Below are 16,426 nucleotides of genomic sequence, written 5' to 3' on the forward strand. Positions count from 1 at the left end.
CCCAGGTCATGACAGAGCAAAAGGAAATCAGACAACCAGGCCAGGAGATGATGGGCATCTGGACATGACAGAAAGAGTTCGCTCATCATCTGACTTATTTGTTAATTTATTTTTTGCCTATCAATGAGTTTTAAATTTTTTAATTTATGTGTACAGATATTTTGTCTGCACGTGTCTATGCACCACATACATGCAGTACACACAGAGGACAGAGGAGGGCAGCAGATCCCCAAACTTGAGACCCAGACCATGGTCGGCTAGCATGTGGATACTGGGAACCAAACCTGGGTCCTCCGAAAGAGCAAATGGAGCTCTGAACCTCTGAGCCAGCTCTGCAGTGCCCCAACTAGAGTTTGATTAAAGCGGACCCATCTGCAATCAGTTCTCCATGAACTGAGTGAATTACACAACATTAAACATCTTCACTGACAGGGAGAGTCATTGACATTAGAGGAGGCATAGATAATAACGATGAACTGACAGTTACCGTATATTCAATTCAGTTTCCTTAGACAGAAAAGGATTAGCAAAGAATGGACATCCCCATGCCAGGAGAGCTTCAAGTCAGCTCCAAGAGGCCATCAGAAACCCAGTAAAGACAACATAATAGGCACCTAATATTGACACCACCTGTGGGAGGTAGAGGGAGCATCCTGGGTCCCTGCTGGGAACGCCCAACAGCCCATCATCACTCACTGAGACCCACAGCGGTGTTCACAGTCCAAAGTCCCCGGATGCCACAGCGAAGGAGATTCTAGGCAAACATACTTGACCCCCTTGAGCGGTATTTCCCAACCTTCCTAACGCCAATACCTTTTAATACAGTTCTTCATGTGGTGGTGACCCCCAACCATAAAAATATTCCATTGCTACTTCATAACTGTAATGTTGCTGCTATTATGAGTTATAATGTAAATATCTGACATACAGGATATTTGATATATGACCCCTATGGAAGGGTTATTTGACCCCCCTACAGGGTCACGACACACAGATTGAGAAGAGTTTCTCTAGAGAGTTCTGTCACTGCTGTGAGGGTCTCAGATTAGAATCAAGATATTTCAAACTCCTTCTGTTCCATTAGACTCCTCAGAGCCAGCACGACAGGCTCGGAGCTCAGACTTCCGGAAGCAGCTGTGACACTCGGAGAGTCCAAAAAGCAGACGGAATGAGACACAGCACAGAGCAAGTGTGTTTCGGGCTTTATTGGCGATGAGAAGGCCTGGGGCAGGCCCCCCCCCCCCACTGGGGAACTTGAGACAGTATTGACCTTTAGGGTAATTCTAGGGAGCAGAGTTCAGGGCAGGCATCAGGTCATGGAAGAGGACTGTGTGGTTGGGTTGGGGCACAAATGAGGAAGGGGTCTTGGTGAAAGGAAGTGGGAGATGGAGACTGCATGGGCTTGACCAGTCTCCTCATGGGCTGAGGAGACTGAAAAGCTGGAGAAGGCGGTGGGAAGAAGGAAGTGAGATCAGGGAGGCTGAGGGCAGAAGGCTGGCTGTCCCCAGGGCCCGGAGGATCCCCTGTGTGGACTGGTCCTCCTTATGAAAGACAGTGTAGCGGGGGCCTACTTGTTACTCCAGTGGGCCATCTTTGAAAATATAGGTGTTGAGATGAAGCGGCTGCTCTTCATGTAGGCAGAGATCTTCTTCAGGCCCTGCAAAATGGGAAGGAGGGAGCAGGGGGGCTCAGGTCTGCAGTCCACTGAGAGGAGCAGCCCCATGCCAGGAACAGCCTTTGTCCTGGGCTCAGGCTGGAGCACAGGGCAGCCTGCTTAGCTCCCAGCCCAGGCAAAAGAGCTCTTCAGTTTCCCCTGATAAAGAGAAGACTGGGTCCTGTGTGAGTTGTTTTATACCCGCTAAAAATTACAATATAGGTTCAGAAAACCTATATTGATCTATATCATTGATCCTGCAAAATCAGTTATCAGGGGAGAATCTGAGGTCTCAATGTCCTCTGGCTAACACAGCTCGTAAAACAGCTGCTTTGGAGCAGACATCTATGGGTGCATTCTCTCTCTCTCTCTCTCTCTCTCTCTCTCTCTCTCTCTCTCTCTCTCTCTCCTCCTCCTCCTCCTCCTCCTCCTCCTCCCTCCCTCTTCCCTCTCTACTCCTCTTCTGGCCTCCCAAGGAGGCACTCTTCCAATCTCTCTGCATAGAAACGATCCTATTTGTGCGGAGGCTCTTTCTAGCCTGTATTTACACACAGAAGAGATCCACCAGGACAAAGGACCAGGAAAACAGGACTGTGTGTGTTTAGGAAGACAGCCAACACCCAGTGACTCAGCAAATCATGCAAGAAGGGGAACATCAAGATGACAGCCCACGAAGAAAAGCCGAACAGAATTCTAACCGGTTTCCTGAAAGCAGAGTTAACTGTTCTAAACCTGGTGCTCAGTGCAATCTCACCGCACGCTGGCTGTCCTCATCTCCCCTACGAATACAGGCACCACCCCCATCTGACTGTGTGTTGTGCTATGAGCCATACACCAAGCTGGAGAAGACACAGATAGTTCCAGAGGGCACAAAGAGGTCCACGGCCAACTATACAGGAGCTGGGCTAAGTGACCCCGAGTTTCTCCACACGCCTGCCCTAGGCCACGCCAGCTATTACACAGCTCCGAGGGTACCGAGCCTGGGCCAGAACCAGAGCGAATGAGAACTAGCTGAGAAAGGTTGGACATTTAGTTAGGTGGTAGAGCGCTTGCCTAGCAAGTACAAGGCCCTGGGTTCAATCCTCAGCTCTGGGGAAACAGACAGAGAATTAGCTGAGGACGTGCATCTCTTGATAGAGAATGGGCTAGGTCAACAGATTGCAGATTGAAAAAATCCTTGGATCAGTGTCTCCAATTCCCAGATGTCTGAATGACCCAAGGATGGTGTAGATGCGGTCCAGCCTGGGCTCAGCAGCCCTGTGTCTCTCACAGTCTGGATCTCTAAAGCTCTCTGCCTACTCAGTCCCAAGATGGAGGCATTTTGCATACCCCCTGGACCCAACATGAACTTCCTAGAGAAGAGACTGCCAGAGAATCATAGTGAAGTCCCCGTTTCACAGACAGGACCTGTGGGGTGAAAGAGGAGCGTGACCGGGAGGAAACAAGACCTCACCAGCACACACTCAAAACAGATGTCCCCAGCAGGGTGGGCACTCACGTGTCTACTCAGGGAGGCCCCAGCTACAGCCCTGAGCTCTCACTGTTCTGCAGAGCAGGGCTGGATTTTCTCACATCTGGGTATGTCATATCAGTCCTGCCTGTCTCACTCTCCTAATGCCAAGACCCATATACTATTGGTATGCTCTGCCTTGCCAAGGATCCCAAAAGGAAAATGAGGCTGGGGGTGGAGAGGGGGACTGGAGCTTTTTCTTTTGACACAAAACTGAGACAGTCATTGAATGCTGATCCAGAAACAGATATGGAGCCCAGCGCAGCCGCTACTGGTGCTGAGACCATGAACAAGTGAGGACCCTTCACAGAATCAGATCTGTCCGATGGGACTCAGAATCACATCAACCTTTGGGGATTTTGAAGTGATAAATGTTGCCCCATACAGTTCTTTACAGAAACCTCAAGCAATTCTAGTTATTTTCCTTTACTCTCAGGACTAGAAAAGCATTGTGGAAGAGAGGAAGAAGGCCACCCAAAGGAAGCAGGATCAGGGCATCACCTCAAAGCGGGCCAAGAAGTCCTTCAGGTTTGGGAAGGCATCCAGGCACTTGGGCTCAAATATACGGTGCTGGTCAAGGATATCGTAAGCGAGGAAGTCCACATAGGTGATCTGCAGGAAGCCAAGGGTCAGTGTGCTGGAATTTGAGGCCTGGGAAGAATGGCAACTTCTCCCCCACACCTGCCTCTCTTTACCTTGTCCCCTGCAAACCAGGGCCGCTTGCCCAGGAACTCAGAGTAGAGCTTCATCTTCTCGGGGATGGTCTTCAAGAACTCTGGTTTCTGCTTCTCCTGAGGCAGAAAACAGCGGTCACCACCCTAAGACTCAGGCTCCCCAGCAGACAGGTTGGCCTCCCAGAGCTGTGCAAGGAAACAGCCACCTTCCCAACAATAAGCCAGGTCTGTGTTTAGGCCTCCATTCAACACATCACTATTTTACTGGTGGCAGAATTAATGTGCGAGGTGATGGAGACTCAGATTGGAATTTGACACTGTCCCTGGAATCTGCCACCACGGAAGTCCAAAAGTTACCCCCAGGACCTCCTGAGCATCTTGCATGTTCTGGCTGCAGAGACCCAGTGGAAGAGAAGACAGTTATACTGGGTTGGGGAGGCAATAAAAACAGATCACATACGTGAAGGGTCTGCATCAATTTAGAGCAGTGACTAATATTCAAAGTTAGAAGGTTGAAAGGTCAACTGGCTAATGACCCTGAGCGGCCTATTAGGAAGACATCCTGATTTCTGTTGATACCTAAGACAGAACCATGGGAACGCACTGGACAGATGTGTGAGACCAGTGTGCGATATGACCTATGTTCATCATTTGGGGAATACACTGTTACCTGTTGGTAGAAGGGAGCCCGATGTTGATGTCAAGTGTCTTTCTCAATCACTGTTTGCCTTAATTTTTGGAGACAGGGTCTCTCATTGAATCTAGAGCTCACAGACTGGCTGGACTCATTGGCCAATTTCTCCCCCAGAGCACTATGATTATAAGAGCATGCTGCTACTCTCGGGTTGTTATGTGGTGCTCAGGATCTGTTCTAAAGCCCTCATGTCACACAGCAAACGCTTTTAACCACCAGGCCATTCCCACACCCTCTAATTTCATCCTGGAGGCTTTTGGTATGACCACTGGGAAAGACAACACATGGAAGAGGTCAAAGGACAGATATGGTCGAGATTTACAACTATGCTGAAGGACTTAGATCAGCTGTCCACCAGATAATCTCAACCATCTCTTCCATGGTTACATTAGTAATGGTAGATTCACAGTGTTCATGTGCTGTCTCACTGGGGTTATGAGGGACCTTCAGTGTAAAGAAGGAGAACTCAGAGTATCAGTAACACTCTTCATTCACTGAAGGAGGATGCTGCAGCTCTGAACACATGACTTTAAGTTCTGCTGCAAACCCTGTCTGCTCCACCCCTGGCGACTCACAAAGTCAGGGTTGTAACAGAGCATGATGAGCTGCATGCGGTTGTCCATAACCTGGTTCTCCACAATGTCGGCACGAATCCTCTCCTCCTCTGTCTCTCCACCTGCAGCACACACAGCACACTCACCCTCAGCATCTCATTCTAGCCAAGACAAAGAGGTTGTCCCACATGACCCAGCCTGTAGCCAGCCCACTCACACAGGTTGTTCTTGCGGGCAAGGTAGCGCAGGATAGCGTTGCTCTGGGTGATCTTGTGTGACCCATCAATTAAGTAGGGCAGCTGAAAAGACAAGCAAGAATGGCCAGATGAGCCGGGCGGTGGTGGCACGCCTTTAATCCCAGCACTCGGGAGGCAGAGGCCAGCCTGGACTACAGAGTGAGTTCCAGGAAAGGTGCAAAGCTACACAGAGAAACCCTGTCTTGAAAAACCATTAAAAAAAAATGGTCAGATGAGATATGGGGTCCCTGCATCTCTTTTCTGGGTGAGGACAGACAGGTGGTTTGGCACTCAGTGTGCCTGGCAAGGTGAGCCCTCCATGAACTCACTTCACACTGAGTGGAAAAGCTGGGTCCCAGCCCAAAACAGAAACACTGTGCAGCTACCAAGAATGAACGTGGGAGAGCTGAGCCTCTGATCTCAAACTGTCTCAGCCAGCAAAGGAGATAAGATGAGAACACCATGCCTTCCCCATACCTCCCCTTCCCTGCACCTACATTGGGAAAGTCCAGGCCCAGCTTGAACTTCTCATTCAGCCACTGGCTTCTGTCAAAGTCAGGAGCTGTGGACAAGAAGATTTATAAAGAGAAATCAGCCCAGTGTCCCACCCTACTCCTGGTATTGGACCAGGAGCAGGAACCCCTGAGGTGAGGAGGTGGGAGGTGAAGGGGTGGAGGAGGTGGTAAGGAAATGGGGGGGGGGAGTACAACCCCTCACAGAGTCACATTCCAAGATGGAGGAGAGAGATATAAACAACTACTGGTAATAAGAGGAGCCTGGACCCATGGGCCCCCAACAGTGCACCCAGACTAGTTAGTTACTAACAACACATGGACCAGGAACTCCATTCTTGGTGTGGGGGAATGAAAAAACAAACTGCACCCTCAAGAGGTTCCTGGAAGCAGCAGGCTCTAACTCCAACTGTAGGCTGGCTGCAGGCCTGAGGAATAAGAGGCTAAGCACGGGTTGATGGGCATCACTGGGCAGGTGGGAAGCAGGTGACTGACAGGGAAGGTGCCCTTACCATCGCCCATGGTGTATCTCTTCTCCTCATAGCTTGAGTCTGTGTACTCCAGGAGCATGCGGATGGGGTGAATCAGCTGGGAGAGAAGAGCACAGGCAAAAGTGAGAAATTGGGGTGACCCTTCTGTATGACTTCATCTTCTCCATTTGAGACCCCCACACTGAGCAAATACAGCCACCATGCAGTGTGCATATCCAGGCGCGAGTTCGCACCTCCCTCTCCCCTTTCCCCACCACCCCCCTATACACACACAGCGTCCTCCTGAGCTCTGAGAGCTACAGGTAGAAGATTCTAGGGAGGCCTGAGGAGTATCCCTCTGCTAGAAAGGGCCTTGCTGTTATGAACTTTCTGTTTCACATCCCAGTCCCCTCTCTTACACCGCGGACATTCCAGTATCCCAGTATCATAGGCATGGTGCTGGTGCTGTGGCTGGTGCTGGTCCTCTCAGACTGGCTGCAGCAGGGTTGAGCTGGGTCTTTGGACAAGTTGCGACTTTATGCAGACTCCCAGAGAGACCTAGGAGGGACCAAGCTGCCTGCCCCTCCCCACTCCGCGCCAATCCCAGTCAGGCACGCCCCTTCCTCCCTTGTGTAACCAGAGCTGCAGATCCTGACCCAGAAGGCACAGGGCCACACCCTCTCCGAGAGAGGAGGGATTAGATCCTTTACTGCCTCTGCCCCAAGATTCTATTCTGTGCACCCTGAAGGCAAAATCTTTTCTCCTGCTCCAAACCCTCTTAGCCACTGCCGCCATCGCCACCTACTGGATGCTCCGGAAACTGGCACTGGAAACTGGAGACTGGCAGAGAGCTAAAGAACCAAGACAGTCTCCCTTCTTCCTTTTCTTTGCAGAGCTCGGTTTTCAAACTCAGACTGTGGGAATCTGTCATTGGGGAGGTTCAACTCTCAGCTTAAGGACAAAAAGACGCGCCCCCAACCTGAAGCCTTAATCTAGCACCTATCCTTGAAGAAAGGACTCTGCTGATCTGACAGCTACCAGACTATTGGGCGCACAGACTCCAGTTACAGGAACAGTCGGAGACATGGAAACAAGCCAGGGCAGGGACAAGCAGAAGAGTAAATGGTCTCTGTATTTTATTTATATTTGGGAACCCAGTCTTCGATCATAAAAAATCAATCAGTGTTTTGGCCGTGTGTATGAATCTAAATTCAAGACCCAAACACAGAGAGGCATGAATCTGAGGGAAGCCACAGGCGTGGACAGCAGTCAGCTGACGGAACCAGCAGGGGAGCAGAGAGCTCACCGATGGGGTGTGCAATAGAGTGGGAGAGCATGTGTTCCCAGAGGCTTGCTTTCAAGGGACAGCAGGATGTGTCCACACAGGAGCCTGTAACACTCTGCACAGGACACAAGGATTCCAAAGCTAGACCCTCAGCTCTCCAGATGCCTGGATTCTGGTCCTGGCCCAGGCTCCTGACACACTTGTGTCTAGATGTGACAGGGTGGGTCAAATGGCCCTTCAAGTCATCCTGGGGTATGTATGGGTCCTGGGGGAACCTTCGTAAGGACAACGTCCTACCAACAACAGTGTTCCACGTGTCTACCTTCTTCCTTGAAGGCAAGAGACTCTTCCAAAAGCAAGAGGCTTGTGCCTAATTTACCAGAGGATGACATCACCTTGTTTACAGAAACTTATCAGAAATCATGAAAACAAATGAGGGAAGTGGAGACTAAAATGGGTTTGTGTGTCACAGGGCAAGGCTGCTGCTCTGGAGAAAGTACTTTTGGGATTAAGTCATCCTCACTAGGTCTACAGGATGTGAAGCCAGCATGTCACTGAGGGTTTGCCCTCAGGAGGGGGAGGGGTGCAGGGGACAGGCTGAGGCTGTCTTCATTCTGTGAAATTAGAGAAGCCACACGCTTTGCAGGTCTCCATGAGGACACAAGCTCAGAGACCATGTCACCGGAGCTGACAGTGTCTGTGGCAAATGCTGCTTTAACATTTGGACATGTTCACTGCCCACTTGAGGATCCTGGAATGTCCAAGCTCAGAAAATAACCTGAGGCCTTAAGGACGATGGCCAGTGTTAAAATTGCCCAGAGAAAGACAATACTATTCATACACACACATAACTATCTGGTTCCATGAGCTCCTGGGTCTTAGATCTTTAATCATTTGCTATTCTAAGAGTTATTACACACATTGAGCTTAGAAAAATGAACTTCCTTGGTTTATCTGAAAAAAAAAAAATGAGTGTTAAGTGCTAAGATTGACTAGAATAATAACTTTAAAAGGCATTAAAAACATTAAAACAATTTTACATGGAACAGAAATGGTACCACTGTGTTCATCCAGTCTCTTTCTGACTTTATTAAACATTATTTCTCCATCATTAAAATTAGGTCTCTAGCATAGAGTCCGCACAGATAAGAAGGCCCTTCATGTGAACTCTAAATCAGCTACTAAAGACCACAAGTCCAATGGGAATTGCAGGGAGGTATATTGTGTACCCTAATAAACCTATCTGGGGATCAGGGGTCAGAGCCAACCACTAGATTAGACAAAGAGGCCAGACAGGAGTGCCACACATCCTTAATCCTATAACTCAGAAGGCAGTGATCCGTCTGGATCTCTGTGAGTTCAAGGCCACACTGGGAACCAAGTAAGGCAGTGGTGGCACATACCTTTAATCCCAGTATTGGGAAACACACACACACACACACACACACACACACACACACACACACACACACGAACACACACACACACACACACACACACACACACACACCTTTAATCCTAGGAAGTGATGTTGGGCAGAGAAAGGTGTATAAGACATAAGTAAACAGGAAGTCTTGCTCTTGAGGCCTAGTATTTCATAGAAGTAAGCTAGTGGCTGCCTTCTTCTGTTTCTCTGATCTTTCAGCTTTCACTCCAATATCTGGCTCTGGGTTGTTTTTTTTTTTTTTTTTTTTTTTTTTTTTTTTTTTTTTTATAAGACCTTTTAAGATTCGTGTTACGGAGGTATTTAGCAAGTACGATGCACATTAGTATATTTCCACACACTACAGTGGCTGGAGAAGGGGAGTGGATGATAGAGAAGGAATCCTTGCTGGACAGAACAAGAACTCAGGGACCTGGGAAGGAGCCAGAGCCCTGAAGCCCTTCAGAGGAAAGAACAGCTCTGTAGAAGAGGGTAAGGGCTGGGACAGCAAGTCCTCAGTGCAGGGTCCCGGAGTCTAAGAACATCATCCTTTGAATGAGAGAGGTCTCTAAAGGCAACAGGGAGCAGTGGGGACCAGGGACATGGGAAGATGTCTGAAGCCTGTACTGTGCTGGAGAACTGAACCCCAGTGTTGATCACTGATCTCTGGCTGTCACTGTGCTGAGTTACAAGTTCACAGTGCAGCCAGTCCAGGTAGCTTAAAAGGACACTGTGCATGAAAGATCTAAATATATTGGAGGGAATTGGTCCTATAACCTGGAGAGTGACATCTGAAATGGAATCCATAATTCCTTCCAGACTAATGGGTGACATTTTAATGTTGTCAATGCAAATTCACAGAATTCTACATATAATGGCTTCAGTGGGTTTTTTTTTCATTTTTTGTTTATTTTTTCTTTTTTTGTTTTCTAAGAGAAGGTTTCACTATATAACAGTCCTGCTTGTCAAGGAACTCACTCTGTAGACCAGGCTTGACTTGAACTCACAGAGATCTCCTGCCTCTGCCTCCCGAGTGCTGGGATTAAAGGTGTGCATCACAACCCACCACTGGCTTCATATTTCGAAAGACTAAAGGAGAAATGAGGACCCACAAATAACTCAGTGTTCTCTGCCTCAGGGAAACTTTCTGAAAGTCTCTGCAGTGCTGACTGTCCAGAACACTCGGGAAATAGAGAAGACACACAGTATTTTCTCATTCTGCAGGAAATGACGAAGTGAATGTCACCGTGTCCCAGACGTGGACAAAGAACGCCCTCATCCCTGTGATGGTAAGAACGGGTAAAGGGCTGGGAAGGAAAAGCAGAACAAGGAGCCTGTGCTGCCGTCACCATGGAGCAGAGACAGGAGGTGAATTGCTGTGGATATTGCTCTATATAAATAAAACACTGATGGCCAGTGACCAGACAGGAAGTATAGGTGGGACAAGGAGAGAGGAGAATTGGGGTAACAGGAAGAAGGGGGAGAGACACTGCAGCCACCTCCAGGACAAGCAACATGTAAAGATGCCGGTAAGCCACCAGCCACGTGGCAAGGTATAAATTTATAGAAATGGGTTAATTTAAGATATAAGAACAGTTAGCAAGAAGCCTGCCACGGCCATACAGTTTATAACTAATATAAGCGTCTGAGTGATTATTTTATATGTGGATTGTGGGACTACGGGGCTTGGTGGAACCTGGAGAAAAGCCCTCCAGCAACAGTGAATTTTCAGGTTGTGCTTTCATCAGAGAACAGGCAATCTGAGTCGATGGTGGATGATACCCTAGGAAAACAAAACATCTTCACATTGTGTCTCCACCCAGTGGGTGTTTACAGAGTTAGAGGTGGCTTCAGGGAAGTCACTGTGTGGCCTGCAGGATGCCCTGTGTATAAACTCAGATCCATCAAAAAGATAGGAAGGAAGGAGAGAAGGGGAGGGGGCAGAGAGAGGGGGAGGGAGTTACCAAGGGAGGGAAGGAATAAGGAAGAGTCACTGGGATTCAGGAAAAGAGAGAGGTTTCTCCGGTCCCACCCGGACCTGTGGTCCCACAGCTGCTTATAAAATAATCACTCAGAGGCTTAATACTATTTACCAGTTGCTTGGCCTATGACAGTCTTCTTGCTAGCAAGTTCTATCATCTTAAATTAACCCATTTCTATTAATCTAAGGTTTTCCATGTGTTCCATGGCTTTACCAGTCTGGTGGAATGTTGCTCCTTGGGCGGCAGGCTAGCTTCTCTCCAGACTCCGCCTTTCTCTTTCCTGTCTCTCTCCTTGGATTTCCTGCCTGCCTCTAAGCTGCCTTGTCATAGGCCAAAACAGCTTTATTTATAGCCAATGGGAGCAGCACATATTCACAGCATTTTAAGGTGAATTTTAATGGTCTTATTAATAATAATAAAAAAAAAAACCCAGAGCCAAATATTGGGGTGAAAACTGAGAGACTGAAGAAGCAGAAAGAAGTCAGCCACGTTCTTACTGCTATGAAATCCTCAGCCAAAGAGAGAGTGACTTCCTGTATACTCACGCCTATCTACCTTTCTGTGCCCTGTAGCTAGAGTTTTCCTGCCTGGCCCACAGTCAGGACAAATCTTTGTCACCTGCCAGTCCCACAGCCGCTCAGACCCAACCAAGTAAACAGAGACTTATATTGCTTACAAACTGTATAGCTGTGGCAGGCTTCTTGGTAACTGTTCTTATAGCTTAAATTAATCCATTTCCATAAATCTATACCTTGCCATGTGGCTCATCCTTACCGGCATCTTCACATGCTGCTTGTCATGGCAGTGGCTGACAATGTCTCTTTCCACCTTCCTGTTCTTTTCTCCTCTCTGTTAGTCCCGCCTATACTTCCTGCCTAGCCACTGGCCAATCAGTGTTTTATTTATTGACCAATCAGAGTAATTTGACATACAGACCATCCTACAGTAGTGCCCTGCTATCTTACTTCCTCTCTGCCCAGCTATATCACTTCCTGTTTCTGCCCAGCTCTATCATTTCCTGTCTGTCTGTACAGACCTCCAGAACTCTGTGGTTAACTAGTGCTGGGATTAAATGCAATTGCCACCATGCCTGGCTCTGTTCCCAGTGTGGCCTTGAAATCACAGAGATCCGGGTGAATCCCTGCCTCCTGAATGCTAGGATTAAGGGCATGTGCTACCATTGCCTGACTTTTATGTTTAATATAGTGGCTGGCTTTGTCCTCTGATCTCCAGATAAGCTTTATTGGGGTGCACAAATAAAACACCACCACAAAACCTACAGAAAGACATCCTACAGCAGGGGGGCAGTGAAGACAGATGGAGAGAAAAGAGAAAGGAACAAAACTTGAGTTTAAATGCATTAAGGTTTCAAAGTGTCAGAAAGCAGCCATGTTTACTGTAAAATAAAACTGCAGAAGAAAAATTGTAGGAAAAAGAAAAATACAGAAATTTCTTTTAATGTGCACATGAACCTAGTAATCATCATAACATAAAACATTAGCAAAATTGATAGAGCATAACTCCAACCAGAATTTAAAAAAAAAAAAAAAAAAAAAAAAACCACAGGAGGAAATTTCAGGTGCTGAAGAAGTGGTCCACGTGGTAGAAAGTTTGCCTAGCATGCACAACACCCTGGGTTCGATCCCAGCAAATCACAGAGCAAGCATCGCTGTGCTCACCTGTATTCTCAGCACTTAACAGGCAGAGGAGGCCGGGACAGGAAGTCAGTTAAGGTCATCTCAGCTCTACAGCAACTCTGAGTCAGGCCTGGAACATAAGACCTTGCCTGTCCATGGGGGCGGGAAGATTTCAAGTTAATAAATATCAGGAGACAGAAACGAAGATGTATAAATTGAAACAAATGATTTCAAAATTGGGGATACATGTTTTCCACAGATGCATGTTAATGCTACAATCAATTGCATCTAACAAATACAGCAAAATGGGGATTTCGAAAATGAGGACCTGAGAGGTGATAATGCACACCAACTAGTGATTTTCCTTTCGTGGCCTGTTTTTCAGAAACTGCCCGTATAAAATTACAAAACCTGCCGGAAACTTACATGTTACATCAGTTGTCGTGAACTACTCTGAGGTGTGGCATGAATGGTCATGTGGAAGGCAGCACCAGAGGGTGGCTGTCAATCACTGTCTAGTCTGTACCGAATCCTGAATCCCCACCTAGGCATCACACAGAAAGTGTACTGTATCGTGGTAAAAGTTGTCCAGACAGAGCATGGTCGAGTCAGCAGTCAGAAGGGTGGAGTCGGAGGAGGGGTAAGGGCTTGTAGACATACAGAACTGCTCAGGCCCGACGGGGGAGCTAGACCATCTGCAAGGCCCTCTGTACACACTAAACATCAAAATACAGAATTGGGTCCCCACTCAGGAATCCTGAAAAATCTGTCTGACTATGTCTACTTGTCAGGAGGGAACCTGAGGTCCAGGAATGCTTAATCAACTTTCCTCTTTTCGCTCTGTGGGTGCCACTCTGTGAGGTCCCCGGGCTCATGCCTCCTGACCTCCTGCAGGGGACCCCATCCATCTCTCTCCATGTGCATAGACCTGTTCCTGGTTCACAGCTAAGCTCCTTCTAGCCTCTGTTTGCCCAAAACCCGAACTCCCAACAGGACAAAGGAATCCAACAAATCCCGGCAGCACAGATGAGATCTTACCTATGACTAAGCAGAAACTGGATGAAAGGGACATTGCCAGCAGACCCAGAAAGAAAGCCTCATCAGCAATCAAGGCCCTGAGAACAGAAAGGTCACGTTTCTCCACTTGGTGCCTGAGGTCAATCTCACTGTGCCAAAACTAACCTCTTTCCCAGCAGACCCGTCCGAACAGCAGTCAAGGATGTTCTATATTCCAGGCCTTCTCTCCAGGCAGTGAGTGGTAAACAGTTTCTAAAGGGGTCAGAGACAACCAGGGCTTACTGTAGCACCACACCAGCTGCAGCCAGCCTCAAGCGCTGACCTCAGCTCTCCCTCCCCTCTGCCCTCACGATTGTGACAGAAGGATCTGACACAGACAACACACGAGAGGGCAGGGTTTTCTTTGCTGAGTCTCATGCCTTTATTAACTAATTTGTCTATGTATGCTTGTTTATTGGGAGGGGGACACCCAAGAACCATGAAAACAACTTACTGGAATCAGTCTTCTTTCCACTGTCTGGGTCCTGGAACCAAACTTAGGGTGTCAGCTCTGGCAGCAAGCCCCTTAATCCACTGAGCCCTCGCGCTGATCCCAAGAGATTTGTTTGGCTCTCGGATTCAGAGAGATTTTGGGGGCCATCATGGCAGCAAGTACAGCTCTCTTCCTTTTACCTTGTGCCTGGAAAACAGTGGCCACGCCCCAGGTACTATAACATCTTCATTTGCTCAGGGAGGGCCTCCAGGCGCTCTGGCTTCTGTTTCTCCTGATCCCAAAGACAGCTGTCATCATTCTCGTGCACAGGCTTGCTGGCAGAGAGGATGGCCTGGCATGGCTGCGCGGGCCCCCGCTGGGCAAGAGGAGCAGCCATTTTCCTGAGCCCGGGGCGTGGGTTAAGGTCAAGTTAATATACAGCAGTGATTGGCCCTCATGAAGCCGATGTCTATAAAGGTGATGGGAAGTCAGACTAGAACACAGTATTGTCATCCTGCCATCCTGTGCACACCTGTAACGCCAGCGCTCAGGTGGGTGAGCTGGCAACATTGCAGTGAGTTTGGAGTCAGCCTGGGTCACATAGTGGTCTCCAGACCAGCATCGGAGATAGTGTGTTTCAACAACATGACCGAAGAGATGGCTCAGCCATTAAGACACTTGATGCTCGGGAAGATGGCCAGAGTTTGGTTCTCAGCACCCACCTGGCATGGCTCACAACAGCCCGTAACACCAGCTCCAGAGGATCCGACCACCTCTTCTTGCCTCTTAGGTTACCCATGAGTATGTGGGCGCGCGCGCACGCGCGCGCGCGCACACACACACACACACACACACACGCATGTACGCACGCGCACACGCGCACACACGCACACACTACAAATAAAATAAGCCTTTAGAAACAATATTTTAATCTGAAAAATGAAAACAGCATAACAAAATTAAAAAGAAGACAAAAACTGTCCCTGAATCTGTTGCCACTGATGTAAACTCTCTTCTGTGGGTTTGGCACAGCCATGTCTGAATGGAATGGCAGACGTCATAAAGCCAGCACAGCTGCTTGACAAAGATCCAGCAGAGCTGAGCCACATGATGGCTGCCATGCCACCTTTGGTTTACATCTCCACCTGTTGCGTACTTGGGGCCCTTTTAATATTTGTACGGTTTGAGGATATTGGATTGATGGAAAATTCCTTATCAATCATTTATGCCTTCTCCCAGGAATGTTGCTTCTAAGCTTTCCCAGGACAGTCCTGAACATACTATTCCCCAGCTTTTAGGGGGATATCCTTATCTACTTGAAGGTTTCCCTTACGCCTTGGAGGTTGTGACACATAAAGAAACCAGAGGTCTCTTCATGAGGCTATGAGACATTCTTGAAACATCTGTCCCTGTACTTACACAGGAATAAGATATTCAAAACAAAGTAAACTTTAAAGGGTCAACAAAAATTATCTATCCCATGTCTGATTCCTCCATCGCCACCCTTGCATCCATCCATCTTCAGACCCTGGCCCCATCCAGACCTGGACTCCGGCATGGGTCGAATTCAGGAGGCTGTGGACCTCTGACCCCATCCAGCCATGGACAGACTGAAAAAGCAAGGAACTGAATTGTTCCTCAAAGGTCAAGAGCTTTACCCAGTGAGATTTCAGAAGAACAAAGTAAGCATTTGGGAAGATTTCCAAAGTAGAGGAATAACAGGCTATAAGGAGGGAAGGAGAGGAACGTGGGATTTTTGGCGCTGAGAACAGCATTACATACATGCAGCAAACTGAAAGGCGAGCTGTGGTTTTCTGAGTTACCCGTTAGGAAAATCTGCTGATTCATGTGGACGTAAGCGGGACTGCACTGGGAGAGGCTTGCACAGAGTTCATAAGCCAGGGTTCCATGACAGTCCATCCTGGGATTCTCGTTTTCACTGACTGAGCCAGAAATGCACAGATAGCATGAGTCAGCTGGACCACAGCCCTTGGCGCAGGCAAGGCCAGAGGTAGAGAGAGTACAGAGCAAACCCTACTCTCTGGGAACTCAAGGTCCACTCTGGAAGAACAGACACTGCCTTGAGGTTGGTGGGCCCTGATAAGAACATTTAATGCAATTTTCCCAAGGCCAGCCCTGTGAAAATTCCTCCCAGAGTCCTAAGAAAGACACTACATCCAGTGTGGGGTTATGTGAGGGAAAGGAATCTACATACACCATGCTTTTTTTTGTCTGTTTACTTTATCCCTCTATGACAAAATTCTATTTATTCAGCTTCATCTCCATCCTCACATTCACCTCTTCCC

At 48.1% G+C, this 16,426-nt stretch overlaps 1 protein-coding gene across 1 annotated transcript; it reads right to left on the reverse strand.

Annotated features, from left to right (window-relative positions):
- Window positions 1-1,190: 1,190 nt before the first annotated feature.
- LOC114699991 (glutathione S-transferase Mu 1) lies at window positions 1,191-6,891 on the reverse strand. Its single transcript, XM_028879405.2, has 8 exons — window positions 6,724-6,891; window positions 6,347-6,422; window positions 5,820-5,884; window positions 5,304-5,385; window positions 5,108-5,208; window positions 3,860-3,955; window positions 3,666-3,776; window positions 1,191-1,657 (listed from the first exon to the last, which is right to left on the reverse strand). Exons 1-8 carry the CDS (start codon window positions 6,757-6,759, stop codon window positions 1,568-1,570), a joined length of 657 nt encoding a protein of 218 aa, XP_028735238.1. The 5' UTR covers window positions 6,760-6,891; the 3' UTR covers window positions 1,191-1,567.
- Window positions 6,892-16,426: the final 9,535 nt, after the last annotated feature.

The sequence above is a fragment of the Peromyscus leucopus genome, chromosome 6 (genome assembly GCF_004664715.2).
Source record: "Peromyscus leucopus breed LL Stock chromosome 6, UCI_PerLeu_2.1, whole genome shotgun sequence".
NCBI lineage: Eukaryota > Metazoa > Chordata > Mammalia > Rodentia > Cricetidae > Peromyscus > Peromyscus leucopus.